The following is a 27,549-nucleotide window of genomic DNA, read 5'->3' on the forward strand; positions in this document are numbered from 1 at the left end:
GATATTTCCCGACTTATGGAAGAATCTTCTCCCAACTAAGTTTGATGGGACACAGTGGTCCTTAGTAGTGTGTCCAGTCCCCAGTCCCAACCAGAGGCAAACTCTGGACTGATGTTCCCGGCCTGAGAAGGGTAAGTGGAGTCACACATTCTGAGCAGCCGATGATCCAGGGGACCCCTCAGACAAGTCACTCTCTTGGTGTCGCCCTCTGTCTTGCCATCTCTAATACCCACTCAGAGGAGTGACCTCAGACCCTTCTCATCTCATAGTGCTTGGTGAATCTTTGTGGTCTCAGCCACCAGTGATTGTGGAACCCTCAATGGATCGCTTGCCATCTCTGCTGGGCTCTGTCCCTCTGTCTTGTACAAACTCCTCCCCATCCTTCACCTGGTTTCTTGGGGCACAGACCCTGGCTCCAAGCTCAGTAGCAAATGTGGATGGTACAAATGAAAGTGTCCAGAAGGAATCCCAACTGAAGCTTCTAAGATCCTAATTAGCTCATGAGAATGTCAATAGCAGCAGGGAGGCTGGAATGTTACAGAACATGACCTAATAACACTTTGTCTCTGACTGTCCTTAGTCCCCTGAATATCCATTTATTGCCACTGCTGTGTTGGATTTAACACTCTCTAAGATAAAAAGCATTTGCGATTAACACAGCAGACCACTAGCTTCCTCCAACCCACAAACTAAGACCTTCCACAGATGACATCCGAGGTGTGTAACCCTCTCCAATGCCTCCCCAGTTATCTTGGAAATGTATTCATTTATGGCTTTCTTTGTCTGTTACCATAAAAGCTTCATGAAATGGTTACCATGTCAGAAGATGGACTTTGGAGTCATCTAAATCTGTCTTCCTGAGCCATGGTCACTTCTATTTGGCTCCACAATCAATTACATCTTATCCCCTTTGAGGTGAGAGCTGTGTTTTTTGTTGACAACAGCAATGAGCAGCTGCCTCTCAACCCTGAGCTCTGGCCTGGGACTTGCTGTCAATTCCTGTGCTTCTTTGTCTGGCATCAGTTCCCTTACTGCCCCAATTGGAGGAGAGGGATCACTCCCACTGTTCACCCTGGCTGCACCATCTACAGGAAGAAAAAAAAAACCACAGAAGGGAAAGGCAGGAAGGGAGGAGTGCCCCCAACACATGGAGTTTCCTGAGAGAGGTTTCCTGTGGTGTCCTAGAGCTTCAGGAAGGGGGGATCAGCACTGCACCTCCTGTTCTTGTTAATGAAGAGTTTGGGAACCCCTGGCTATGGAGACACAGCACTGGCTTAGAGTGCAGGCTCCTCCTGGGACAGATGAGATGAAGTTGGGAAATGATTGCTTGGCAAACCAAGCATAGATGAAAGCAAACTTTATCTGCCCATTTCTCTAACGTTCTGTCAGAATCTGTACCCTGGATAGGGCAGTGGCCTTTGAGCTCAATTCCTCACACTCTCCCAGTTACAAAGGAGTGCTTTGCTTCTGTATACATTTTGCCTTATTTCTATGTACTTCTTTTCATTTTTATTACCGTTATTAATTGAAGTATTGTTTCTTGCAAGGCGAGGCACAGTTTCTCATGACTGTGCACGTGAGTAAAGGGGGGTTCAGAGCTGAGGTAATGTTTTTTAGTCTGTATAAAAATCCATACAAAATAAAGCTTGTTGTGCAGTTGTTCACACTCTGCATCCCCTGGGTCCTGATTTGCGCGAGACCCTTACCCAGGGACCCCAACACACTAGACGTTGACAAGTGGCACCTGAACAGGGACCCTGAAGAGGAAAAGTCAGGAAGGGTCTGAAAACATTAACCAGATAAGTAATCTTTATTACAGGGTAATGGGACAAGCTAAATCTTCTCTGTATCTTGTTATGCTAAAACATTTACTAAAAATTCATAATGTTTCTGCTTCTTTTTCTGATTTGGAAATGTGTGTCGAAGTAATTAAGGAATGTAATCCTTGGTTTCCAGAAGAAGGCACCTTAGATATAGATACTTGGCAAAGAATTAAAACTAATGTTGAAAAAGCTGTGAGACAGAGTGAGAAGATACCTGTCCATTTCTGGTCTATATGCTCCATGATTTTTACTGTTTTCAAAGCTATGAAGGAAGAATGTTCAGTGACAGATCTGGGAAAGGAGGTTACTCTTTCCGTAAAAAATTTGGACGTGGATCAAAAAACCAAAGAGCAATTTGTGGAGGACCAAAAAAGCTTAATCAAGAAAACTAGTTTGGATTTGCAATCCGTTTTGAAGAAACTTAATGGGCTAGAAAAGCAAATGAAAAAACTGGCTGCTGAGTTGAAGCAGAAAGTAGTTCCAGCTGCACAAGTTATGACCGTGTCTAAAAAAAATCTAAAAATCTATTGGACTTGGTTTCTTTGTCAAGGGGATCTGGAGTTACACAGTCCTGGATCTCTTTCTAAAATTGATCAGGTAGAATTAAAATTAGTTGAAGAACATATTAAAAATGATTTTTTGAGGAGAGTACAACCTAACATTCCTATTAAATTATTATTATTGGATACTTCTCAATATCCTATAGGTATTTTAGCTCAAGATATTTTTCCCCTTGAATGGGTTTACACAAAGCATACATTTTCTAAAACAATAACAACTTATGAAAAAAATGTTAGCCTATATAATTTAACAAGGGAGACAATGATGTCTTACTTTGACAGGTCTAGATTGTTCTGGTATAATTTTTCCATTACCAAAAGAAAATGTTGAATACATGTTTCAGCTTTCAGAAGCTTTGCAAATTTCTTTAGTTTCTTTTACTGGAAACTTTGAATATCATTTTCCCAAAATCAAATTGTGGGACTATTACAAAAACAAGAATTTGTAATTAATGATGTTGTAGTTGTCAATCCTTTACCTGATGCATTAACTAATTTTACGGATGGTTCCAAAACTAAGTGTTTATTGGACAAAATCTAAGTACTGGGTAGAATTTACAGATTATTCTTCCATACAACAAAATGAATTGTATGCTGTTATTAAAGTCCTTTAAGATTTTCTTCAAGAGTTAAACATTGTAGCTGATTCAGCTTTTGTTGTAGGAGTTGTACAAAATATTTTTAATGTTGTACTTCATTCCACTAAGCATTCTTCGTTAACTTTGTTTAAATTATTACAAGCTCTTATTCAAAATAAAAATTCTTGCATTTTTATTACCCGTGTACGATCACATACAAATTTGCCTGGATATCTTACATTTGGAAAAGCTCAAGTGGATAAATTAGTAGCTTTTTCCTCTGCTCAAGAAGAACATGAACATTTACAAACTAATGCTAATCGTCTACATGTCCAATATAAAATTCCATTTTGACAAGCTAAACAAATTATTTTGAATTGTCCAATTTGTCGTCCATTACATATACGTTCTATTCCTGAGGGGGTTAATCCTTGAGGATCTCAATCAGATGAAATTTGACAAATGGATGTTACTCATATTCCAAAATTTGGATGTTTATCTTTCCTCCATGTGACCATAGATACTTTTTCATCATTTATATGGGCTATCCCTTTGGCTGGAGAACACACAAATCATGTCATACAACATTTATTAAAAGTCTTTTCCATCATGGGTGTTCCCTCTCTTATTAAAACAGATAATGGACCTGCTTATACTTCAAAAAAATTGCTAGGTTCTGTGAATGGTATAACATTGCTCATGTTACAGGTATTGAATATAATCCACAAGGACAAGCTATTGTTGAACATGCCCATCATACTTTAAAACAACAAATTAAAAAATTAAAAAGGAGGAAAAAGGAAGATTATGGTATGGAATTAATGTGGAGTTTTCAGAATAATGTGAGAGCCATTTTACATCAAGCATTATTCATGTTAAATTTCTTGAATCTGCCCCAAGGGGATATTTTAACTAGAGCAGAGAAACATTTTGTAAACACCCCAAAGGCTGAACTGGCAGAAAAAAATTTGGACCAAAATTGCAATAGCTGCTGAATGGCAGCCTGCATTGCTAATGGTGACAGGGAGAGGATATGGTCTTGTCTCTCTGCAGGATGGGCAACAATTATGGCTCCCTGGCCGCTGGATCAGGGCTCGGAAAGGAGCAGAAACTGAAGACAGGAGTGTGACGTCGTCTTGATGGCCCTCCGGTATTGGCCATGGCACTATTATCTCTATGGAAGTGACCTCGATGACATCGGTCTTCACCCTACCAACATGGGGTCAGGTGAAATCTCTTGCAGCCCAGGGTCAGATTATTGTCCAGCAGTCCAGAAGACCAGTAACAGCTGAACATCTTTTTCTGGCCCTGTGTGCTCTGCTAACTGTCTCTTCTGTTCTGGGACCAGCTGTAAGTTACTGGGCTTATGTCCCTAACCCACCTATGTTTGAACCTGTCTTTTGGGGAGATACTGATATGTTAGTATATACCACTCCCAGTATCCTCTCTCGTCCTTGGAATAATTTGATTTATCTGAATAATTTTGTTGGGACTCCATATAATTTTACTTATATAAATAAAAGGAAGCCGATATGCTTTGGAAATGGTCCTTGTTTTTCAATGGGATTTGAGCATTGGTTACAACCTGGTATTAAAATCGGCAGATCTCGTACTCGTCTTCAAAGACTCTCAGCATGGTCCATTAATCAGACCTGGGATAATATTATTGAAAGTTATGAATTAGCATACCCTGTATGTCCAGATTTTACATATTATAGTTTAAAATATGAGTCACTTATTGGGAAAATTTGTTTGGGCAAATTTGGCAAAATAAATGGATCAATTGGAGCCCATATGGTCAATTTTTTAACACTTGTTCTGAATGGAATATTACCACTTGTGATTTGCTTAATGTTACCAGGATGAATCAAGCCGAGAATGAAACAATAACTGGAAGCCGTCTTCTAGCATGGGGAGATGGAGGAATCAGTGATAATCGCATTGCCTTTCTCACAGTCCCTACTGCAATTCAGACACATATTTGGAAGATCATAGCTGCCTTAAAACTTGTTCAGCTTTTTAATGGATCATTTGTTGGGACAGCAGTATCCGCTTTTACTTATAAATTTACCCTGTTTAAAAGTACCAATGTCACTGCTTGTGTGCCACTACCATATGTATTTTTAGTTGGAAGAGTCAATTTCACTACTGGAATTAATTGTTATGATTGTCAATTGTATTCATGTATTAATTCCTCTGTTAAGTTTAATCCTCATAATCAATCACTTATGATATTTCAGCAGCGTACACATATTTGGCTGCCTGTTAACTTAGGTCATTCTTGGGCTCAAAATCCTCTAGATCATATTGTTGTAAAATTCACAATAAGATATTGAAAAGAACAAAGTGCATGTTAGGTATAGTAATAGCTGTAATTCTTAACCTTATTGCTGTTGTTGCTACTGCTTCTGTGGCTGGTATTGCTTTACATACATCCTAGCAGACAAAACATTTTATAGAACAATGGCATAAAGATTCTCATGAATTCTGAATTTAGCAAGCTCAAATAGATAGATGCTCAACTTCAGACAGAAGTTGATGTACTCAAGCAAACTGTGGGATGGTTGGGAAAGAAATATTTATCTTTGCAAGAACAAATTACCTTGCGTTGGGACTGGAATTCAACCACTTTTTGCATTACTGATTTGGCTTATAATGATTCTTTACCTGAACAGAAGATTATTTAAGCTTATCTTTTGGGCAATGCCTCTGCTTGATCTCTCATTGATCACTTACATGATGATATAGGATTTACTTTTGCTAAATCATTTCCTGATTCGGATGCCTCTACCATTGCACAAATTTTTGTTGACAAATTGACAGGAATAGGTCCTAAGGGATTCTTATGAAGTATTCTTCATACCTCCGGTGGTATGCGTATTGTAATCATTCTTATGCTTTTCTTATTCTTGATTATGTATCAGTTTTATATTAGACCAAATGCAGAAAATTTACATACTTTATGGTTAAAACTCCTTTTAACTTCAAATAAAAAAAGGAGGAAATTGTGAAGACACAGAACTGTCTTAAGTGTAGGCTCCTCCTGGGACAGATGAGACGAAGTTGGGAAATGGTTGCTTGGCAAACCAAGCATAGATGAAAGCAAACTCTCTCTGCCCATTTCTCAAACGTTCTGTCAGAATTTGTACCCTGGATAGGGAAGTAGCCTTTGAGCTCAATTCTTCACACTCTCCCAGTTACAATGGCGTACTTTGCCTTTGTATACATTTTGCCTTATTTCTATGCACTTCTTTTCATTTTTATTACTGTTATTAATTGAGGTATTGTTTCTTGACAAGGTGAGCAAGAGTTTCTCATGATCGTGTTCGTGAGTAAAGGGGGATTTCAGAGTTAAGGTAATGCTTTTTAGTCTGTATAAAAAGCCATACAAAAATTTCACCTGGGCAGCCCTGATCCAATCAACACACTGGCATGAACACTTGGAGGGTGCCACCCACAGCCCTGCCAACCTTGCTGAGTCAACAGAGTGACCTCAGCTTAACACTCCCAATTCTGCTCTGGCCAACTCATCTCTGGTGGGCTCCTCGGAGGACACACCACCACAAAGTGGGAACCCCTTCACAGATCACCTCCAGTCCCTTGCTGCTCTGGCAAGCCTTCCCAGTGCTCTAACAACCCCCTTCCCATCCCCTACTGCACTTCAGTAGAATGTCCCTGTCACAGTTGGTTGATGAGGACAGCACTGCTGATGGTGGCAGGCACGGTGCTTAGACCCATTCCTGTGTGGATACTTCTGCCTCATGTTTGTGTTCTGTGCTCAGATCCATCACACAGAACCTCTGAGAAAGCCCAGCAGCTTTTACAGCAGACTCTCTGGCTCCCAGATTGGCTCCCATGACCCCTTTGGCAAAGAGGTTATAAAAGCCCACTGCAGACAGAAAATTTGAGTCTACAACAGGTGGTGATGATTGTGGAACATCTCAGCTTTGCTCCATGTTGCATGGGGTTTAAACATGGCTGGACCTCATCAACCAACGGACCCTTGTGTCAGGACAGGTTCCATTCCACTCATGTGTCCCTGGAGCTTGGTGGCCATCCTCACTCTTGAGAGAAGGACAGCAGGTGACATGGCCTCTCCACACTACTGCTGCCAACACGCTTACTTCCACACCAGACTGGAGTTTATTCATCATCCCTTATTATCCAGCTCTTTCCTGGTTTATAACAGACAGAAGCTATTGTTAATACCTAGGGAGCGCTGTGACTTTCTGTTGAGGATACTGAGATATTGGGAAAGGTAATAGCTTACACCTCAGGATTCAGGGACTTGCCAACCTCAAAACAAGACTGGTCATCAGACATTAGACTCTTGTAACCATTCTTTCTACCTTGAAGTTATTTGGAGTCTAGGTAGTTCAGTTCCAAGCACCCACATCCAGTAGCTCACAGCCTTCTGTAATTCCAGGTCCAGGGGAAATGACACCCAGTTACAATCTCTGTAGGAACTGCACACAAGTGGAGCACACACAAACAACCAGGCACGCGCGCGCGCACACACACACACACACACACACACACACACACACACACAGAGAGAGAGAGAGACAGACAGACAGACAGACAGACAGATATACAGACAGACAGAGAACCAATAGGATTATCAAATGTAAAGTTATTTTTACTGCTCTCTTTCTCCACACTCCCCTGCTCTGTCTCTTTTCCCTCCATCACCAAGGGTTTAGCTGGACAGTGAGATACATCTGCAGTCAGGTACAGATCATTAAATGTCCCCAGACAGCTGAGTGACAGCCTGGAAGGGACTCTCAGAGCAGAGCATAGAATGAACCAAAACATTAATACACTCATGAATAGAATCAACATGGAGCAATAGGACACTCTACAGATTTGCCTGAGAGAAAGAAGGATATCAACCTCCAGGTAAACAAGGAGAGCCCATCCCACCTGGACATCCTGAAGATAACGCCAAAAAATGGATCACAGACCAGTGACATGACAAGAAATGTCATGCAGTGTGGCTGCCACTCCAGAGGCAGGGATGCTGAAAAGACCTTAGCTCCACATGCAACTGCAGCCATTGGGAGTGTAATGTAATGGGAAGCAACCCTGCAATGGCTTTAGGAGGAAGAGGATGATCACCAGCACCACCTAGTGGACCTGCAGCCATGGGATCTGGGTACCCTGGTTATTACAACCATCCAGTTCACACCATGGACTCAAACATGCCGGACACTGTACTAGGTGCCCAAAACATGGGTCCACCTCTCCCCTCATCTCCCTTTCTCTAGAGACATCACATAGTAGGGACAAGTGTCTTTCAACTGACTATGTGAAATGGGGCATCTGAAGTCACTCAAGAGATAAACATCCCAGGTCTGCAAAAACAGGGAAGAGAAGTACATCCCTTGTTCACAGCTCTGAGTGACCACAGGGAAATAGAATAGGCTGAGACTTCCCCCGGCCCTGAGTCTAGCCGACTGCCTGATTTCGAGAAGCCTATTTGTCTTTGCTCAGATGAGACAGCAGAGCCCAAATCACAAGTGCCAACTTCAAGGAGGATCATAGAGGAACTGTATGTAGAAGATGGCGTGTAACCCACAATTACCCTATTTCCATGGCAAAGTGCAGATAACTCACCTCAGTCTGACACACATGTGCAGGTCAGGGATGGCAGGTGTATCTACAGAGGGACCGCAGTAGCTCTGTGATTCCAGTTCAGACAGGATCTAGTAATCGACACAGAGCCTGTGGCTCATCTTCAAAACTCCTGCTGAGCCCTGAGGATGGTGCCAGTGAGCTTTAAAGAGAGAGAGGATCCAGCTTCAAGTTCAACGGTGTCCAAATAGGAGTGGGAGGAGAGAAAGGAGAGTTCATGAGAGTCTTTCCCCCTCCCCGTGCTGTTCCTCATAGAGGGACAAGGGCATCACTCACTCCTTAGTCACCAGAGAGACGGTTGGCCGGTGTCCCTCTCAGGCCATTATGTTTAAAATATCTCAAAATCTGGTCCTAGTCTCCACCTCCTTTGCTGTTGTAGATGTAGGGAGATAGGGCCGCTGTTATTGATGCCAAAGCCAGTCCCCACATGAGGTGAGCCCACAAATCTTATAAGTAAATGGACAGCTGACAGATCTATCGGAGTATCCATGGGAAGTGTATACACACACTCCACCTGGAGAACCCGTTTTTGCAGAGCTATGGGACAACTGTCCTTTGAATAAGTCACTGTCAATTCTGTAAAAATCTTGTGAAAACATGGCATTTCTCCCTTCTATAGTATCTATGCAGTGTTTAATCCGACTTTTCCTGTAGGGCAACTGATACCTCCCCCGACACCATGCAGCCACGGTGTGAAAAGGATTCACTCAAGTCCTTTTCTCATAGTCAAATTCTACATAAAAATGCTCCCCACACACTTTCTTTATTGACAGTAGTCACTGATAAGAAAGGAGCCTCATACAGGAAGCAATATGTCTGCTCTAACAGGGAACACAGGAACGTGAAATCTACTGGTCTCCTGTTCTGACGTAACAGGTTACAAATATTCTGTATTACCTTTACTTTGGTTTCAACTAACATAGGATCATAGCTCAGGAAATTAACTGTTTATACAGAAAAAAGGCCCAAGTCACTAAAACTAGTTTCAGAGAGAAAAATTCTCACCCGGGCACCCTGCTTTTGTAGTGGTACATGGGACTTTACCACAGGCTGTCAGTGTTAAAAATGGGTCTGGCATCCTGGGTGTCAGTGAGGCAGATGTTAGTTTTCAGGCATCTGTATGGGCCTTGGGGTCCTGACAGGATCCGTCCTCAGCTGCCGTCACTAAGAGCCCCTCCTGTGCATGTTTGCTATGCTCCCTTTTAAAAGGTGGGTCTGCTCACAACCCCCCACTGTGTCTCTTTTGCTGCTCCTGTCCCCAGAGCCTGGTCTCCCCCTTTACCTTTCCCCGTCTCCCATTCCCTTTCCCCCAACAAGCACCCTTCACGTGAGCTCTATGGCATGGCATCTTTCTCACTCTCGCTGCTTTTGAAAATTACAGCACTGCAAAATTCTGCAAAGAGAAGTCACGTCCTACAATGAGGCTCACACAGGAGGTTTACTGGAAGAGGAGGGAGATGGAGGAGAGTTGGGGCAGAGAGGGGCAGAGACCGGTCCCTGTGGACAAGAGTGATGAAAGATAGATAGAGATAGAGATAGAGAGAGAGAGAGAGAGAGAGAGAGAGAGAGAGAGAGATGGTAGGTGGGCAAGGACCACCAATTAAAAGGGAATGTAGGGGGGTGGAGAGATGGCTCAGCGGTTAAGAGCATTGCCTGCTCTTCCAAGGGTCCTGAGTTCAATTCCTGGCAACCATGTGGTGGCTCACAACCATCTGTAATGACGTCTGGTGCCCTCTTCTGGCCTGCAGGCATACACACAGACAGAATATTGTATACATAATAAAAAAGTAATTTTTTTTTTTTTTTAAAAAAAGGGAATGTAGCAAATGTGACCAGGAGGTTCTGTTAGCGGCTGCAGCTGAGGACGGATCCTATCAGGACCATGAGGACCAGCGCAGATGCCTGAGTACTAACGACAGGAGCAGCCACTTTCTGGCTCTGGTTTAGGAGTTCCTTCTGTATTTGTGTTGCTCTCATTGGTTAATAAAGAAACCGCTTTGGGCCTGGTGATAGGGCAAAACTTAGGTAGGTGGGGAGACAGAACTGAATTCTGGGAGGAAGAAAGCAGAGTCAGAGAGCCACCATGGAAACGCCAGGTCAGACATGCTAAATTTTTCCCGGTAGGCCACTACCTCGTGGTGAACATGGATTATTAGAAATGGGTTAAATCAAGATGTGAGAGTTAGCCAATAAGAGGCTAGAGATAATGGGCCAGGCAGTGTTTTAATTAATACAATTTCTGTGTGATTATTTTGGGTATAAGTTAGCCAGGCGGCCGAGAAGACAAGCAGCCTACTCTTCCTGTTACATGGCTCTGGTGAATGTCACCATTATTGTGCTCTGAACACAAACTCTCCCACTAATCCCTGGAGGTCACCAGGCTCCCGGCTTCCCTTGACCTCACATCACCCATAGCTCCCCATTAAAGACTATGGCAGGTGGGATTCCAACACTTCCTGTCCATTTCTTCTGTCCCATGCTGCCTTTTTTTGTATGGCTGACTGTATTATCCATTTTTCCTAAGAGATAAATGATTTTTATTCAGCCCAAGTCTATAGAGCATCAGGCAGTCAGAGTCAGGTGATCTGAGACATCGTCTAGACCAGCATCCCATTCCCAGCTCTGGAAGAAGCTGAGGCTCATGGGCTGAGCCTCTTCCTTTCTTCCAATTTCAGGTAACCTCAGTATCTTTTATAAATGATATTTAATTTCATTTATTAACTCAGTGTGTGCATGTGTTTTGGAGGGAGGGAGTGGGTGCCATGACAGGCTTAGGAGTGTCCGAGAACATCTTGAGGTGTTGGTGCTTGCCTTCCACAACTGGGGTCTCCCAGGATCAAGTTCACATCTCTATGTTTGGAGGAAAGTGCCCTCATCCTTTGAGCCATCCTGCCAAGCCAAAATCATGTCTTCTGACCCCAAGGGGTTGACACTACATACCACAAGTTGTTTGGCTTCTAATAAAATCTGTCTGCACTCACCAGGTCCTGAATGTGCTGCTGTGGAAAAGCTGAGCAGTAGAGAATCAGGCAGTACAGAGAGCTGTGGAGCTCAGGGTTGTTCTCACTATCTGGCCTGGACCCAGCCAGTACTCTGCAAAGTCCAGCCTGGACCTGGGTTTTCTCACTGTTTTTATGAGCTGAAACTCAGTGTTGAACTGGTTCCCTTTGCAGCCACCTGCAGAGGCCGCTTAGAGTGGAAATCCAGTGCAGTTAGGCATGCCTACAGAAGCAGGGCTGACAAGGTTCCAGCTGTTTCTGCCATGTCAGTTTGAAGAGATAGCTTTCCTAAGTGTTAGCCGTTTCAAAGCCAGGGGGAGTGAAGGCACAGTGAAGAACACAGGTCAGAGGTGAGCACTTTATCCTAAATACATTAGAAGTGAAGTGTTAATTCTACACAATCCCAGAGCCCTTGAGGAGGAATTGTCATTTAAGCTTCCCTGTGTACACAGTAGCTTGACTGCACCAGGTGCCCATTAAAGGTGATAAATGTGCAACACGTGTTCCCTTCTCACCTTCATTGCCACTGTCCCAGCGCTGCACATGTGGATCCATTTTATTTTCATTCAGGTCGCTTAGGTGATCTGACCCCTGCCAAGGGCTCCACCCTCTCTGCTGTCACCACGACCACCACCCTCAACAGCAATATCACTACTGTCACCATCCAGAGGTCACTTTCTGAAGGGCAAAGAGTGGGTTGGTACATGCAGGACACCCTCAGACACCTGAACTGAACACAGACCCCTCCAGTGGCAGCAGCTGCAGGCGCAGTTCTGTTGCCTGTCATTTGTGTTCAGCAGGGACAGACCTGGTCACAGCCCCTCCTCTGCTCTGTCCTTCCTTCACCCTGTTCATCTCCCCTGTCCCTTTCTGGGGCCTCTACTCATCTCTGAGCCTCACTGGTCTCTTCCCATAGCCTTTTCTTTTGTTAAGAGCACTTCTAACACCTGAGATACATTATTACATCATAAAAATTCATTTTAAATCCTTTTTAAGTGTATCTCTATTTTGAAAATAAGCTGCTACCTACTAGAATACTTTCACCACCCATGAAGTAATGCTCTGTCTATGAGAAGTGCCAATGGGCTGTGTCAATTCTCACCGACACCAACCATGGCTTGTTTGTCCCTTTCGCAAAGGAAGGTGTGTTCCAGGTGGGGAGAACCATAGAGGTGAAGTGGCCCTGGACTGGAAGCTGCAGGGAGTTCTGTGGGCACTGGATACCTCAGTGATCATTCACTGAAAGGGCTATGGTACTCAGTTCTCTTACCGCTCTGCACCCCCAGGGCGATGGCTTTGTCCACATCCAGCTGTCCCTTAGCCAGACATCCCTTCCAAGGAAGGACAGAGGGGCTGTGGGACACAAGAATGTTCCTCTAACAGACAAGACTCAGGAAGTACACAGGTCGGCTCTCTGTCTCAGGTGTTCTGAACTTGGGAAGAGGCCACTTGAGTGGTAAGGAAGAAGGGGACACCGCTCACTGCTGCAGCCTCAGGGGTCTTCTGTGGCCAGAAGCAGAGGGTGAGATCAAGAAGGAAAATGGTTCTTGTATAAATTTCAAATATTTTTGTTAATCCATAATAAAGAAACAGTTTTTAAAGGAGGAGATGATAGAAATCTGGAGAAAATTACCAACTTTCTGTAGTCAACAATCTAGAAAGCACATGATATCATTTTCACAAAACACAAAGCATGACCAGGTCATTGTTTACAGTGTTTACAAATTAATTCTTCAAATATTATGGAGCAAGTGTAGCTTTCGTGTGCATCTCAGCAGATCTCATCCAAATACAGCAAATTTTAAACTTCAGTAGGAATTAAGCCTTGTGACTCTCCCAAGAGTCTGCTTGCAGAGAGCAGAACTCACCAGCCACATCCTGTCACCCCTCCATCCTGTGGAGCCCACAGCTGGAACATAGGACCAAGCACCTGTGATGACCATGCAGATGACGTCCCCAGCACCCCTTCCTGTCTACCCTCTGAGCATTCCACCAAAAACTCATATCACTTCTCATGACCATACCACGAAGAAAGAAATGGGGTTCATGCACAGAGTCTGATTGTAAGATTGGGAAATAATTGGAAAAACACAGAATTTAGCAGAACTAGGAAGGAGGAGAAGTCTCTATCAGAAAGCAGTGGGAAAGCTGGCAGCTCGGTGGATTGAGGATGGTGAGCCTCTGTTAAGAGCAGTGTGGGGGGTGTGACTGGGGAGCAGCCATGCTGTGGCTTAGTCAGGCCTTGGGTGTTCTCCCCAGCTTGGGACCTTGGTCCTTATGTGGGATGCTAAGGGTTTTTGGATCTAAAAGAGCAGTGAAGTGTAGTGGGAGATCATAAGCCTGTCCCACCTCTGTTCAGGCTTCCTTTCCCTTAATGTGGCCTCTCCTCTAACAGGCACTATCACTGTTATGGCATTGATATGAAGAGGATACATTCAGGAGCCATCAAGTGTCCATGGCTCTGTCCAACACACCCCATCCCCAGTCCTCTGAGCTGCACTGAGGAAGAGGTCACTGAGTCAGGATGTCATGAACTCGGATGAGCTCCTGCAACTTCTGCTCCATGTCCTTAGCCTGTTGCCGCAGCTTTGCAGCAGACTCTGCCTTTGCACCCTCATGCAAATGCTTTGAGTCTTCTATGAGGCTGAACACATCTGTCACAAGAGAGAGACCTGCAGTGGCCACACCCATGATCCGGGCTCCTTTGGTCATTGCCAGAGCAGTGCCTCCAAAGACTTTCTTCACCTGTGTAGTGCTTTTGGCTGACACCTTCCCTGTGGTCATAAGACGCTTGGCATTATTTGCCAGGCGAGGGCTGACTTTGGTGATCTTGATGGCATCAATGTTCTTCTTCATAACTTCTAGGTCCCGGGATGATTTCTTAAATACAGAAATAAGCCTGGGGGTGCTCTTCTCCACAATTTCTTTAATGTCCTTTTCAGTGTTGTTGCTTTTAATGTCATTCTCGGTGTCGTTGCTCCTTGGCAGAAGCTGGCTGGCTTCAGCTTCCACCGATGCTGTGCTTACTTTTTCCACAATGGTTGTGGAAACACTTGTCACAGCCGCTGCTGCCCCAAGTCCCATGCCTGTGGCTGAAAGTCCCAGACTGACTCCTGCTGTCACAGGCGCTAGAGTGAGACCAAGAATCGTCAGGACCCCAGACACAGCACTGGTGGAGCTGGCCACCACTTGTGTGATGGTGCAGTCCCTGTGCACCTTGTCAATCTTGTCTGCAAGGGCGTGGAGCTTCCTGATGCTCTCCTCAAGCTCCTGTATCACCTGAGGATAAACTTCCAAAAACCTTTCCTTCTCACGTGGGGCATCTTTCACTTTCCTGTAAAGGGAGAGACCAACTAACTCAGTGAGGAAGAGAGTTTGGAAAGATCTTTCCTGAGGCAATCACAATGATCTGCTGTGAATGAAATGGAGGAGAGTCTTGCAGCTGTATAATGTCATTCTTGCATTGGTGAGCAGGTTGGATTCACCACACAACATTTAATTGTTAAGGACACAATGAGCTAAAAAACCATGTTACTGTGTCCTTTAAAATTTTTATTTTAGTTCTTTGAGTGTTTTGCCTGCAGATGTGTGTGTGCACTTTCCATCTGCAGGCCTAGTGCCATGGAGGACAGAAGAAAGAATTAGATCTCTAGACCCAGAGTTACAGACAGTTGTGAGCCATCACGAGGATGCTGGGAACTGGACTTCAGCCCTGTGGCAGAGCACAAAGTGCTCTTAACTCCTGAGTCATCTCTAGTCATTTATCACACATTTTTATTGATAGACATTTAATAAACATGGCTTCCCCTCAAGGCCAATGTCACCACTACCAACATACTTCTTTCTAGGAACTCTAAAACACAGAGAAGTGAGGTTTGGGGGAAAAAAATCCTTTATTTTAGGAAAGTTAGTGTTTTCCAAAGATTACACTTTTCCCAATAAAACAATGCCCCCTGGTTTCAGCTACTGGGAACTGACTTGTCTACCCTACCACGACCTGCTGCTGGTTTGGGATGTCCACATTTGCTTGGGGACTTGTGATTTGAGAGTCTGCTAATTGCACACCCCTGGGAGAGAAACCCTGCACAGGACATCCTTTGTAGCTGCATGACTCCTTGCACTGCAGCTGTGTGTACACCTGACCTGGTGGGGCCGCTCACAGCTAAGACCCTTCCACTCAAAACACAGCACACAAAGTTCCCTTCCAGCTGTGAGTAGAAGATAAAGAACCATGAGTGGGTCCCCATTTTCATGTGGGTCCCATCCCCAAGGCACCTCACTGTGCATCTGCAAGTGTTTCCACCGCAGGCAAAACTGAGAATTCAAATTAGGTAGGTTCAGCCACCAAGCCCAACTTTTCATCTGCGAGGTCCTTGGAACCCAGCTCCCATGCTGAGGGGACCAGAGAGGTGAGTCAGTGGCCACAGGGCCAGACAGCTGGAAGTACCACTCTCCGGGACCTTCTCAAGGGGATGGAATCCAGGGCCCCCAATTCCCTAAGCTTTTCTGGCCATCCAACGGGGTTTGTTCCTGCTGCTGGCTTTCTTTACCCCATCCCACTTTGCCCCCAAGCCTGACTTTTCCTCCATGAGGTCCTTGGAACCCCCAACACAGACTGCTTCGGGGCTGAGGGGACTGCAGAGCCAGTGGGGAGTGTTCCTGCTGCTAACATCAAATTAAATGGAGGGAAACTCAAAGCGATTCCACTAAAATCAGGAACAAGACAAGGCTGTCCACTCTCTCCATATCTCTTCAACATAGTGCTTGAAGTTCTAGCAATAGCAATAAGACAACATAAGGGGATCAAATGGATTCAAATTAGAAAGGAAGAAGTTAAATTTTTGCTATTTGTAGATGATATGTTAGTGTACATAAGTGACCCCAAAAACTGTACCAGAGAACTCCTACAGCTGATAAATATCTTCAGTGATGTGGCGGATACAAGATCAATGCAAAAAAAAAATCAGTAGCTCTCCCATACACAAAAGATAAAAAAGCTGAGGGGAAAATCAGAGAACATCACCTCTCACAATAGCCACAAATAGCATAAAGTATCTTGGGGTAACAGTAAGCAAGGAAGTGAAAGACCTATTTGACAAGAACTTTAAGTCTTTGAAGACAGAAATTGAAAAGGATATCAGAAAATTGAAGGATCTCCCATGCTCTTTTATTGGTAGGATCAACATAGTAAAAATGGCAATCCTACCAAAGGCAATCTATAGATTCAATCCAATCCCCATCAAAATCCCAACAAAATTCTTCACAGACCTTGAGAGAACATTAATCAACTTTATATGGAAAAACAAAAAACCCAGGACAGTCAAAGCAATTCTATACAATAAAGGAACTCCTGGAGGCATTACTATCCCTGACGTCAAACTCTATTATAGAGCTACAGTAAAGAAAACAACTTGGTATTGGCATAAAAACAGAGATGTTGACCAATGGAATTGAATTGAAGACCTGGATATTAATCCGCACACCTATGAACACCTGATTTTTGACAAAGAAGCTAAAATTATACAATGGAAGAAGGAAAGCATCTTTAACAAATGTTGCTGGCATAACTGGATGTCAACCTATAGAAGAATAAAAATAGATTCATATCTATCACCATGCACAAAACTCAAGTCCAAATGGATTAAAGACCTCAATATAAACCTGACTACACTGAACCTGATAAAAGAGAAAGTGGAAAGTAGCCTGCAATGCATGGGCACAGGAGACTACTTCCTATGTATAATCCCAGTAGCACAGACAATAAGAGCAACAATGAATGAATGGGACCTCCTGAAACTGAGAAACTTCTCTAATGCAAAGGACACAGACATTAAGACAAAAAGGCAACCTACTGAATGGGAGAAGATCTTCACCAACCCCACATCAGACAAAGATCTGATCTCCAAAATATGTAAAGAACTCAAGAAACTAGACATTAAAATTCTAAATAACCCAATTAAAAAATGGGGTACTGAACTAAACAGAGAATTCTCAACAGAAGAATTTCAAATGGCCAAAAGATACTTAAGGTCATGTTCAACTTTCTTAGCTATCAGTGAAATGCAAATTAAAAAAACTTTGAGATACCGTCTTACACCTGTCAGAATGGCTAAAATCAAAACCACCAATGACAGCCTATGCTGGAGAGGATGTGGAGTAAGGGGAACACTCATTCATTGTTGGTGGGAATGCAAACTTGTGCAACCACTTTGGAAATCAGTGTGGCGGCTTCTCAGAAAATTGAAAGTCAACCTACCTCAGAATCCAGCAATACCACTCTTAAGAATATACCAAAAGATGCTCAATCGTACTACAAAAGCATTTGTTCAACTATGTTCATAGCAGCATTATAGACAGAACCTGGAAACAACCTAGATGCCCCTCAATGGAAGAATGGATAAAGAAAGTGTGGAACATCTGCACATTAGAGTACTACTCAGCGGTTAAAAACAAAGACATCTTGAATTTTGCATGCAAATGGACGGAAGTAAAAAACACTATCTTTAGTGAGATAATCCAGACCCAAAAATATGAATATGGTATGTATTCACTCATTAGTGGATTCTAGCCATAAACAAAGGACATTGAGCCTATAGTTCATGATCCTAGAGAAGCTAAATAATAAGGTGAACCCAAAAAATACATATATAGATCCTCCTGGAAATTGGAAGCAGAGAAGATCATCAGGCAAAAATTGGGAACATGGGGCAGGAGGTTGGAGTGAATGGGAGTGGGAGAGAGAGAAGGGAGAAGGGGAGCGTTAGGGAGAGCTTGAGGGAGTCAGATGGTTGAGATGGAGGAAGGACGGATTTGGGAGCAGGGAAGGAGATATCTTAATTGAGGGAGCCATTTTGGGGTTAGTAAGAGGCTTGGCTCTGGAGGGGTTCCCAGGAATCCACAGGGATGACCCCAGATAGGACCCTGGGCAGTGGAGGAGAGGGTTCCTGAACTGGCCTTGTCCCATAGTCAGACTGATGACTATCTTCAATATCACCATAGAACTTTCATCCGGTGACAGACGGAGACAGAGACAGAGACCCACATTGGAGCACTGGACTCAGCTCCCAAGGTCCAGTTGAAGAACAGAAGGAGGGAGAATATTAGCAAGGAAGTCAGGACCATGAGGGGTTGGTTCACCCACTGAGACAGTGTGCCTGAGCTAATGGGAGCTCACCAACTCCAGCTGGACTGGGAATGAACGAGCATGGGATCAAACTGGACCCGCTGAATGTGGTTGATATTGGGGCAGACTGAGGGGCTAGTGACAATGGCACCAGGATTTGTCTCTACTGCATGTACTTGCTTTTTGGGATCCAATTCTCTTTGGATGCACACCTTCCTAAGCCTGGGTGGAAAGGGGAGGGCCTTGGACTACCCACAGGGCAGGGTGTCTTGCCCTCTCTTAGGACTGGAGAGTGGTGGAGAGAGGATGTGTGGGGGAGCGGGAGGAAAGTGGGAGGAGGGAAGAAAGTGGGAATTTTGATTGGTATTATTTATAAAGTAATAGAAAAAAGAAAGAAAGTATAAAAAAAAACCAAATAGGTAGGTTCCCTAGCTCTCTGAGAATTTCAAGCCTGAGAATGGTGACATGCGGTAGGATTTTGGTGTCTTTTCTGATCTCCAGGAGATCTAGACACTAGAGGCATGGAATCCAGGAGGGAGGGAGAACCCAGGACACTCATGGGGACTGTATATGTGAAGGTCCGACAAACTTCTGGACACTGAAGCTTATGTAGATAAATATTTTTTCTTGAGTCAACTTTATTAAACTTTTCTAAGCTACTTTCATAGTGTGGCTCGGTCTTGACTTACCATGCCTTTCCTGTACACGTTGGTGTTCCCTGCTCAGACTTGTCAAGAATCTTAAGTCAGTTGTGAGACTGCCCTACTTTTGATACTCAATCCAATTCCTGTGTCTAACTTTTGCTGTCTTAGTCCGGACCTCCCTCAAGATGCATCCTATGAGGTCAGCTTCACAGTGCCCCTTCTCCCTGCTAACCACTGCCCCTCATTCAGCTTGTCCGCCAGAGTCCCCAGCTGAATGCACATCCAGAGCTCTTCTGTCTCTTTCCCTTAGGGCAGCAGCCCAGCCCAGCACCTTCCTGATTGCTAACTCATGTCAGTACACGGCTTCTCTACCAAGGCATCTTTCTTGGTGTGTGTCACCCCGTGTGAGCTCTCACATGACTGTGCCGTGTGTTGAGGACAGCAGACAATTCTCCCTTAATAGCTAGATGCACCCTTAGGATGTGGGTAATTTGGTAAAGTGTTTGCCAAACAAACACGTGGACCTGAGTTCTGTGTTCCAGAGTCCACATAGAAAAGCTATGAATTCTTTCTATCAGGCTACTGTTACCTGAATACCCAACCACACAATGATGCAACAATGAAAGAGTCTCCATGTAGAACATTGAATGCAAAAGCTAGATAAAATATTGGCAAACTGAATCCTAGAACACTTAAAAAAACATTAATCAGGAACAAGTAGGGTTCATCCCTTACATGCAGGGATGGCTCAATATAAGAAAAATCTGTCAATGTAATCCACAATATAAACAGACAGAAAGACAAAACACATGGTCATCTTCTTAGATGGTGAAAAAGTCTTTGGAAAAATCTACTGCCCATAAATCATAAAAGTTTTACAGAGATTAGGGATCTAAGGAACTTACCTAAATATAATATAAACAATAAACAACATGCCGACAGCCAACATCAAATTAAATGGAGAGAAACTAGACAAACCAGCTCTGTCCACAAGTTGTTTTCCAAACCCACCTTTGGTCGGCAGGAGCTGCAGGGCCACTGTGCTCCATGTGTCCCAGAGGTACTCAACCACAGACATGATGAAGCCTTTCCCCTCTAGATGGGAAGGAAAAGGAATATGGTTAGAGGAGCATGCTGGAGACCTTGAATGGCTTCAGGAGCTAGGTTTTAAAATGTGTTCCTGAGCATCTGTCCCTTCAGGTATAATCTGGTGTCACTTTTAGTAGAGACTGAGCTGTGTCCCTTAACTCATTTGTTAAAGCTCTATCCCCAGGTGATTGTATTTGGAGGTAGATAAGGAAGCAAGTGAAGTTGTGAGTGAGGTCCCTGACCCAGAGTGTTAGTGTCCTCACAGCAGCCAGAAGAAGCTCCCTCCCTCCATTCCCTCCTTCTCTATCTACCCCACCCTCCCCTTTCTCCCTTTCCCTGGCTCTCTTCTCTCCAGAAAGACCTTGGGCTAGAACAGGCTCCCTCTACCAACTTGGAAGAGAGTGTCCCCCAGGGCCAGTCTGCCAAACTTTGATTGTGGATGTTGAATTCCAGAACAGTGAGAGAAGAGGTCTTTTCTCTTTAAGCCACCTACCCAGTGTCACTTTGTGATAGCATCCTGAGAAGACAGATATACCAGGGAGATGTCATGGTGCTTTGCAGAGACACGTATGGTTTCAGCTCAGAACAGTTAGAAAGTGAATCTCTCGTCCCCAGGAAGAGGGTGAGTCCAGAGATGGCATCCATCTACTGTGTGCCTGTGGCCCAGTCCTTGAATGCGACCTTTTCCCTTGATTTTCATTTCATGTATAGGAATATTTGCCTGCTTGTATTTATGTCTATGCACCATGTGTGTCTGGTGACCAAAGAGGTCCTTGGGTCCCCTGGAGCGGCTGTTACAGCCTGCTGTGAACCTGATGTGGGTGCTGGGAACTGAACCCTTGTCCTCTGAAAGAGCAGCAAGTGCTCTTCACCGCTGAGCCACTCTCTAGTCCCAAACTTGATTTTCATTTTTAATTGTCCCATTGTCATTGTATGTATGTATGTATGTAACACAGTATGATATTTCATGATAAATTAGTATGCTATTAGTTTAAAATTTTATCATTCACTGGCTCAGCAGTTAAGAGCACTGGCTGTCCTTCCAGAGGTACTGGGTTCAATTCCCATCACCCACAGGAACCTCACAAACTGTCTGTAACCCCAGCACCAGGTATCCAACACCCTCACACAGACATACATGCAGGAAAAAGACAAATTTACATAAAATTTTAAAAAATCATTAAAAAAGATTGTTCAAAATTCAATTCTCAATATCACTACCTGCTCTAAAATATTCAGTTAATTACTCTTAAATATCGAATTAGTTAGCATTTTTTGAGTGACAGGGAAGAGAGAGGGAGGAGGAGAATTGGAGGAAGAAAAGAAGAAGAAAGGAAGCATGCGGGGCAGTTCCAGCAGTAAAGCCTTCATTCACAACTGGCACCAGAACACGTGAACTTCCCGTTAAAGGAGATCAACATCGTAATGGCTGCAAATCTTCTCAGGTCACTTGAGGTCAGTTCCTGCTCATGTAATGTGGAGGTTATGGTATTAAAGAGAAGGGAATGAGGACGAGATATTTTGTGACATACCTGGAGGGTGTGTCTCTTACGGTTGAAAATGACATTTCAATGACACACTACTAAGATCAAGTGTCAGTAAAGGCTCCTGCTCCTGCTGTGATGGACATGCTAAGATCAGCAGTATACAGGGGTCACTGGTTGGTGGGACCCTCCACGCTGACCCTGGTTTCCTCATGTGTCAGGGTCTGGCACCCCAGCACCTGCCAAGGCTTTTCAGGCCGCCCCATTTAGTAGAAGGGAAAACTGACCCTGCGGACTCCACGTGCTCTGTATCCTTCCTCGTGGACCCTAGGGCCTCCTGCATGCTCTAAGCATCCGGCATCTAAAGGTTCCTCCCTTCCTTATTCTATTGCATGATTTCTCTGTTATTAATGTCTATTTATTGTCTAAAGTGGAGAGTTTTGAAATGCCATTTTATTCAAGTTTATCATGTGTGTTGGCTGTATTCACTCTGTACCTTCTCCTGTTACTAGTCTGCCTTTGGATAATACTTCCCCTCTATGTTTTCTCTCTCTCTCTCTCTCTCTCTCTCTCTCTCTCTCTCTCTCTCTCTCTCTTTCTGTGTGTGTGTGTGTGTGTGTGTGTGTGTGATCTAGGTTCCACATTTGAAAGAAAACACTCAACATTTGTCTTTAAATCTGACTTATTTTGCTCAACAGGATGCCCCTCAGTTCCACCCATTTTCCTGCAGATGGCACACTTTCATTCATCTTTATATCTGAATAAAATTCCACCTTCATGTGCACCGCATTGTTTCTATGCATCTGTTGATGTGTATGACTGCTCTTCCCACGTCTCAGTTATTGTGAATCATGCTGTGATGGCTATGAGTGCCCCAGCTCCTCTCTAACGCACACATGGAGGTTCCTTGGGGTGTACACCCTTGGGTGGGATAAGTTGGTTACATTGAAGTTCTATTGGCGTCCTGACCAAGTGCACACTCATAGTTTTTTTCTCTCTCATTCTTTAACACGCCTGCTGTGCAGTGTGGGTTGGCCAAGCTGAGCAAATGACTTGACTGCCTAAGCAGCAGAGGTGAGGGAAGCAGACAGTGAGCACAGGATCAGGACACTGGTGTGGGTCAGGGGCTGGGGTAGGGGGCTGTTCTTGGGCTTAGGGCTGTTCCTGGGTAGAGTCACTTCTGAGCAGACCTTTTGTTATTATTGCTTTTTCTGGGTTTCTGTTTCAGTTTTTTTTTTTTTTCACAACAAAAGAAAAACCAGGCCTGGCTTGAGACCAACACACCGGATAAACAAGCTCTGGTCCTGGCTGTGCAGGGAAGGTGCCCTAACACAGTTTGGGGATGAGAATTAGGTCTGTTGGAATTAATGGGGTGCAATGAGAGGATACAGCAGGCTCTGGTCTACCTGGACACATGGGGACACTTGGGCCCGAATAGGTAATAGGAGGTGAGAATCTCCAGGTAACATAGATGGACTGTGGGCAAGGTGTCTCTGGGGTGTAGTAACTTCCTGATGAAGCAGTTAGAACAGGTGGGTATCTGAGCTAAAGCAGGGTGGACTCTCTCCTCAGGGACAGTGCCACAGGGTCAGCTGAGAGCGAGCCACCAAGAGAGGGCTGGAGCTGCCTCCCATCTTCACATTCCCTGCCTCCTGTTTCCTCTGTTTCTCCCCCCCTCTTTGACTTCCAATTTTTAGACTGGGTATTGCTGAAGTTACTCCTTTGAATGCATCCCAAGACAAGGTTAGGAGGAAGGCTGCTCTGACCCAGGACTGGGGAGCTCTCTGCTCCCCCTTGGGGTTCTCCTCCTGCATCTTTGACTCCTCAGCAGGCCTCAGCAGGGAGGCCCTGGCAGTCCTAGGCCGTGAGCAGCAGCAGAGAACAGACTGATTACCTGGGGAGCCCATGACAGCTGTGGGTCTTGGTGTCGCTCAGGGGATCCTGACAGCTTTCCTTACAGCTCACCGGGTGTCCAGGCTACAGGAGGGTACAACCTGTGGGACAGAATGGGGACAGCTGCTGTGACCAGGGATCTGCTGACCACAGATCATTCAGTGGTGACAGCCAAGGGCTGAAAGAACCTGATCCAAAGCATATCTGCCTCTCTGGACTCTGAGTGCTATTTAAGAAGCCTGCCTTCTTTTCTTTCTTTCTCTCTCTCTCTCTCTCTCTCTCTCTCTCTCTCTCTCCCTTCCTTCCTTCCTTTCTTTCTTTCTTTCTTTCTTTCTTTCTTTCTTTCTTTCTTTCTTGTTTTTTTGTGTTTTGGCACAGGGATTCTCCATGTAGCCTTGGCTGCTCTGGAACCCACCTGTAGACCAGGCTGGCCTCTAACTCACTGAGTTCCACTTACCTGTGTGTTGTTGGTTTTCTTACTCCTTTGGGGGCCTGCCACCCAGCTCCCAAATAAATCATACATGGAGACTTATACTTACTTATAAATGACCAGCCTTAGCTTGTCTTGTTTCTTGTCAGCTCTTCTTAAATTAACCTGTCTCTCTTTTGCCTCTTGGTTTTTTTCCACTCTCTTACTTTGGTAAATCTTACTTTTATTTCATGGTTTGCTTTGTAGCTGAGTGGCTGGACCCCAAAAGAGTAATTAAAAAAAAAAAACTTCACGACATTTTAGCAAACTAATGTGGGCTATCCTTTCATATGGCCTGAGAAAGCTGAAAAAAGGGAGGATATGGCTCCTTTAAGAGTTTTTATGGGGGCCAGATGGTGGTAGCACACACATTAAATCCCAGCACTTGGGAGGCAAAGACAGTGGAATCTCTGTGCTTTTGAAGCCAGTCTGGTCTATAGAGCTAGTTCTAGGACAGGCTCCTAGACTACAGAGAAACCCTGTCTTGAAAAATAACAACAATAAAGAAAGAGTTTGTATGAGATAGTGAAACCTTGAGCAGCTAGTATGTTAAGAAAGAACAATTTTAAAAAGTAAAACTGTCAGAGCAGGTCTGAGGTAGTGAACTCCATAGGCACAAGACTGAGCCAGTGACCTGAGCCTATGAGGTCTGAGGCAGCAAACTCCAAAAGAGCAGGACTGAGCCAGCCACGTAGGCCAAAGCAGGCCTGGGACAGTGATCGCCACAGGAACAGGAGCAGACCCAGACCAGGGTCATTTGTAGAAGCAGGATTGGGCCAGCAACCTAGGCCAGAGCAGACTTGAGACAACAAACTCCACAGGAGCAGGTACAGGGAAGCAACCAGTGGGTGAGTGGGCTAAAACCAGAGACTTCTCAAGGTACAGGCATGAATCTGGGACCTGCAATGGAGTAGACCTGAGCCAGGACCCTTGTGGGTCTTAGTGTGAGTCTGAGACCTTGGAGGGAGTAGGCCTGAGACAGGTCCTCTGCAGGTTTGGTCACACCCAAGTCTAGGACCTCTGAGGGAGACCTTCAGAGCCAGAGACATTTACAGGACCAACCCCAAGCCGGGGACCTCTGCAGGAGCAGATCTAGACCAGGTACTTTTACAGAAACATATCTGAGCCAATAACCTAGGCCAGAGCAGGCCTGAGACAGCAAACTCCATAGGAGTGGAGCAAAGCCCAGGAGTGCTGAGCAAAATCCAAGAATAAGGAGTAACCAATGGGGTAACTAGAACTGTGGCATTGAGTATAGCACAAGGAACAACCATCTGATCCTTGGATTCACTGACACCTAGAAGATAATCAGGAAATCTCCCTTAGATGAGAGTGCTTGCTTGCTCTAGCAAGCAGAGCAGACCCGAGAAATTGCTGCTACCAAGAGAACATGCTTTACTCTATTCTTTCCCAAGCTTTCTCAGGCTTTCTGTGGATTCAGTTATCCACGTTGGGCAGCCATCTGTAGTGAGGGGCTGTGGGCAGGCCTGCTTTTCATCCTGCCCAGCTCCCGCACGGCTAGCTTAGCCCCAGAAATAATAACACACAAATTGTATTTATTTAAGCACTGCCTGGCCCATTATCTCTAGAGAGTTAGTTACTGACTAACTCTCATATCATGATATTAACCCATTTCTAATAATCTGTAGCACCACGAGGTGGTGGCTTACCGGAAAAGATTCAGCATGTCTGACCTGGTGGCTGGCTCCATGGCTTCTGCCTCACAGCCCTCTTCCCAGCATTCTGTTCTGTTTACTCCGCCTACCTAATTTTCTGTCCTATCAAAGGGCCAAGGCAGTCTCTTTATTGACCAATGAAAATAACACAATAGACAGATAACCCTCCTCCATCACATCAGAACACCAAACAGACTAGATTAAAAAAAGAGTCCCCTCACCACTTAATAATCAAAACACTAACCACACAGAATAAAGAAAGAATATTAAGAGCTGTGAAGAGAATCACAGACAGCCATGACCAAACCAATTAGAGGAAAAGATGAGTACACAAGATAAGAACACACGCAACACCACAAAGAACACCAATAAAATCACCGGTAAAATCAAGAGACCATACAACAGCAAGACTTGAACAACTAAATATAGATGAAGCAGAAGAAAATGACCTAAAAATAACTTCAGGAGAATGTTTGAGACTCTTAAAGAGGAAATGAGAAATTCCCTCAAAGAAATAGAGAAAAAGACAAACAAAAAATTGGAAGACATCAGCAAATTCCTTAAGGAGAACCAAGAAAAATCAATCAAACATATGAAAGAAACTACTTGAAACTTGAAAACTGAAATAGAGACAATAAAGAAAACACAAGTCGGGGGAATTATAGAAACAGAAATCATGAGAAAAGGATCAGAAACCACAAACGCAAACTTACACAGCAGAATACAAAGGATGGGAGAGAGAATCTCAAGCGCTGAAGATACAATAGAGAAAACGGACTCACCAGTCAAAGAAAACATCAAATCTAACAAAAGCTTAACCCAAAATATTCAGGAAATATGGGACACCATGAAAAGACCAAACCTAAGAATAATAGGTATAGAAGAAGTTCAACTCAAAGACACAGAAAACATATTTAACAAAACCATAGAAGAAAACTTTCCAAACCTAAAGAAAGATATGCCTATGAAGATATAAGAAGGGTACAGAACACCAAACAGACTAGATTAAAAAAAGAGTCCCCTCGCCACTTAATAATCAAAACACTAACCACACAGAATAAAGAAAGAATATTAAGAGCTGTGAAGGGAAAAGGCCAAGTAACATATAAAGGTAGACCTATCAAAATTACACCTGACTGCTCATCGGAGACAATGAAAGCCAGAAGGTCATTGTCAAGCATTATGCAGGCGATAAGAGACCGCAGATGCCACCCCAGACTATTATACCTATCAAAACTTTCAATCACCATAGAAGGACAAAACAAGATATTCCATGACATAACCAGATTTAGCCAATAGATACCCACAAACCCAGTCCTACAAAATACTAGAAGGAAAACTCCAACCCAAGGAAGTTGGCTACATCAACAAAAACACAGACAATTGATGGTCTCATAGCAGCAAATCCCAAAGAAGGGGAAAACACACAAATTAACATCACCAACAATAAAAAAGCAAATTAACAGGAGATAGCAATCACTGGTCATTAATATCCCTTAATACAAATGTACTCAATTCAACTATAAAAAGATAAAGGCTAAGAGACTGGAATCAGAAAACAGAATTCATCCTTCTTC

The 27,549-nt window shown here is 44.1% G+C and overlaps 2 protein-coding genes across 4 annotated transcripts in view; both read right to left on the reverse strand.

Annotated features, from left to right (window-relative positions):
- The window catches only part of LOC125413349 (apolipoprotein L3-like), a 107,356-nt gene extending 83,445 nt beyond the window's left edge, over positions 1-23,911 (reverse strand). The window contains exon 1 of the mRNA XM_087898922.1: positions 23,829-23,911. Within this exon, the coding sequence (XP_087755048.1) occupies positions 23,829-23,841 (13 nt within the window). The 5' untranslated portion in view covers positions 23,842-23,911. The remainder of the gene's footprint in view (positions 1-23,828) is intronic.
- LOC125413352 (apolipoprotein L2-like) overlaps positions 1-23,960 on the reverse strand; it is a 57,749-nt gene extending 33,789 nt beyond the window's left edge. The window contains exons 1-3 of one of the 3 annotated variants that reach the window (XM_087898927.1): positions 23,829-23,960; positions 20,267-20,456; positions 13,297-14,928 (exon numbers count right to left, since the gene is read on the reverse strand). In XM_087898927.1, the coding sequence (XP_087755053.1) occupies positions 14,106-14,928; positions 20,267-20,456; positions 23,829-23,841 (1,026 nt within the window). In that variant the 5' untranslated portion in view covers positions 23,842-23,960 and the 3' untranslated portion in view covers positions 13,297-14,105. Of the gene's footprint in view, positions 1-13,296; positions 14,929-20,266; positions 20,457-23,828 lie in introns of those variants that run through there. The other 2 variants (XM_087898926.1, XM_087898925.1) reach the window with 2 other exon arrangements.
- Between the last annotated feature and the right edge of the window lie 3,589 nt (positions 23,961-27,549).

This window comes from Myodes glareolus, chromosome 19 (assembly GCF_982192425.1).
Source record: "Myodes glareolus chromosome 19, mMyoGla1.1, whole genome shotgun sequence".
Taxonomy (NCBI): domain Eukaryota; kingdom Metazoa; phylum Chordata; class Mammalia; order Rodentia; family Cricetidae; genus Myodes; species Myodes glareolus.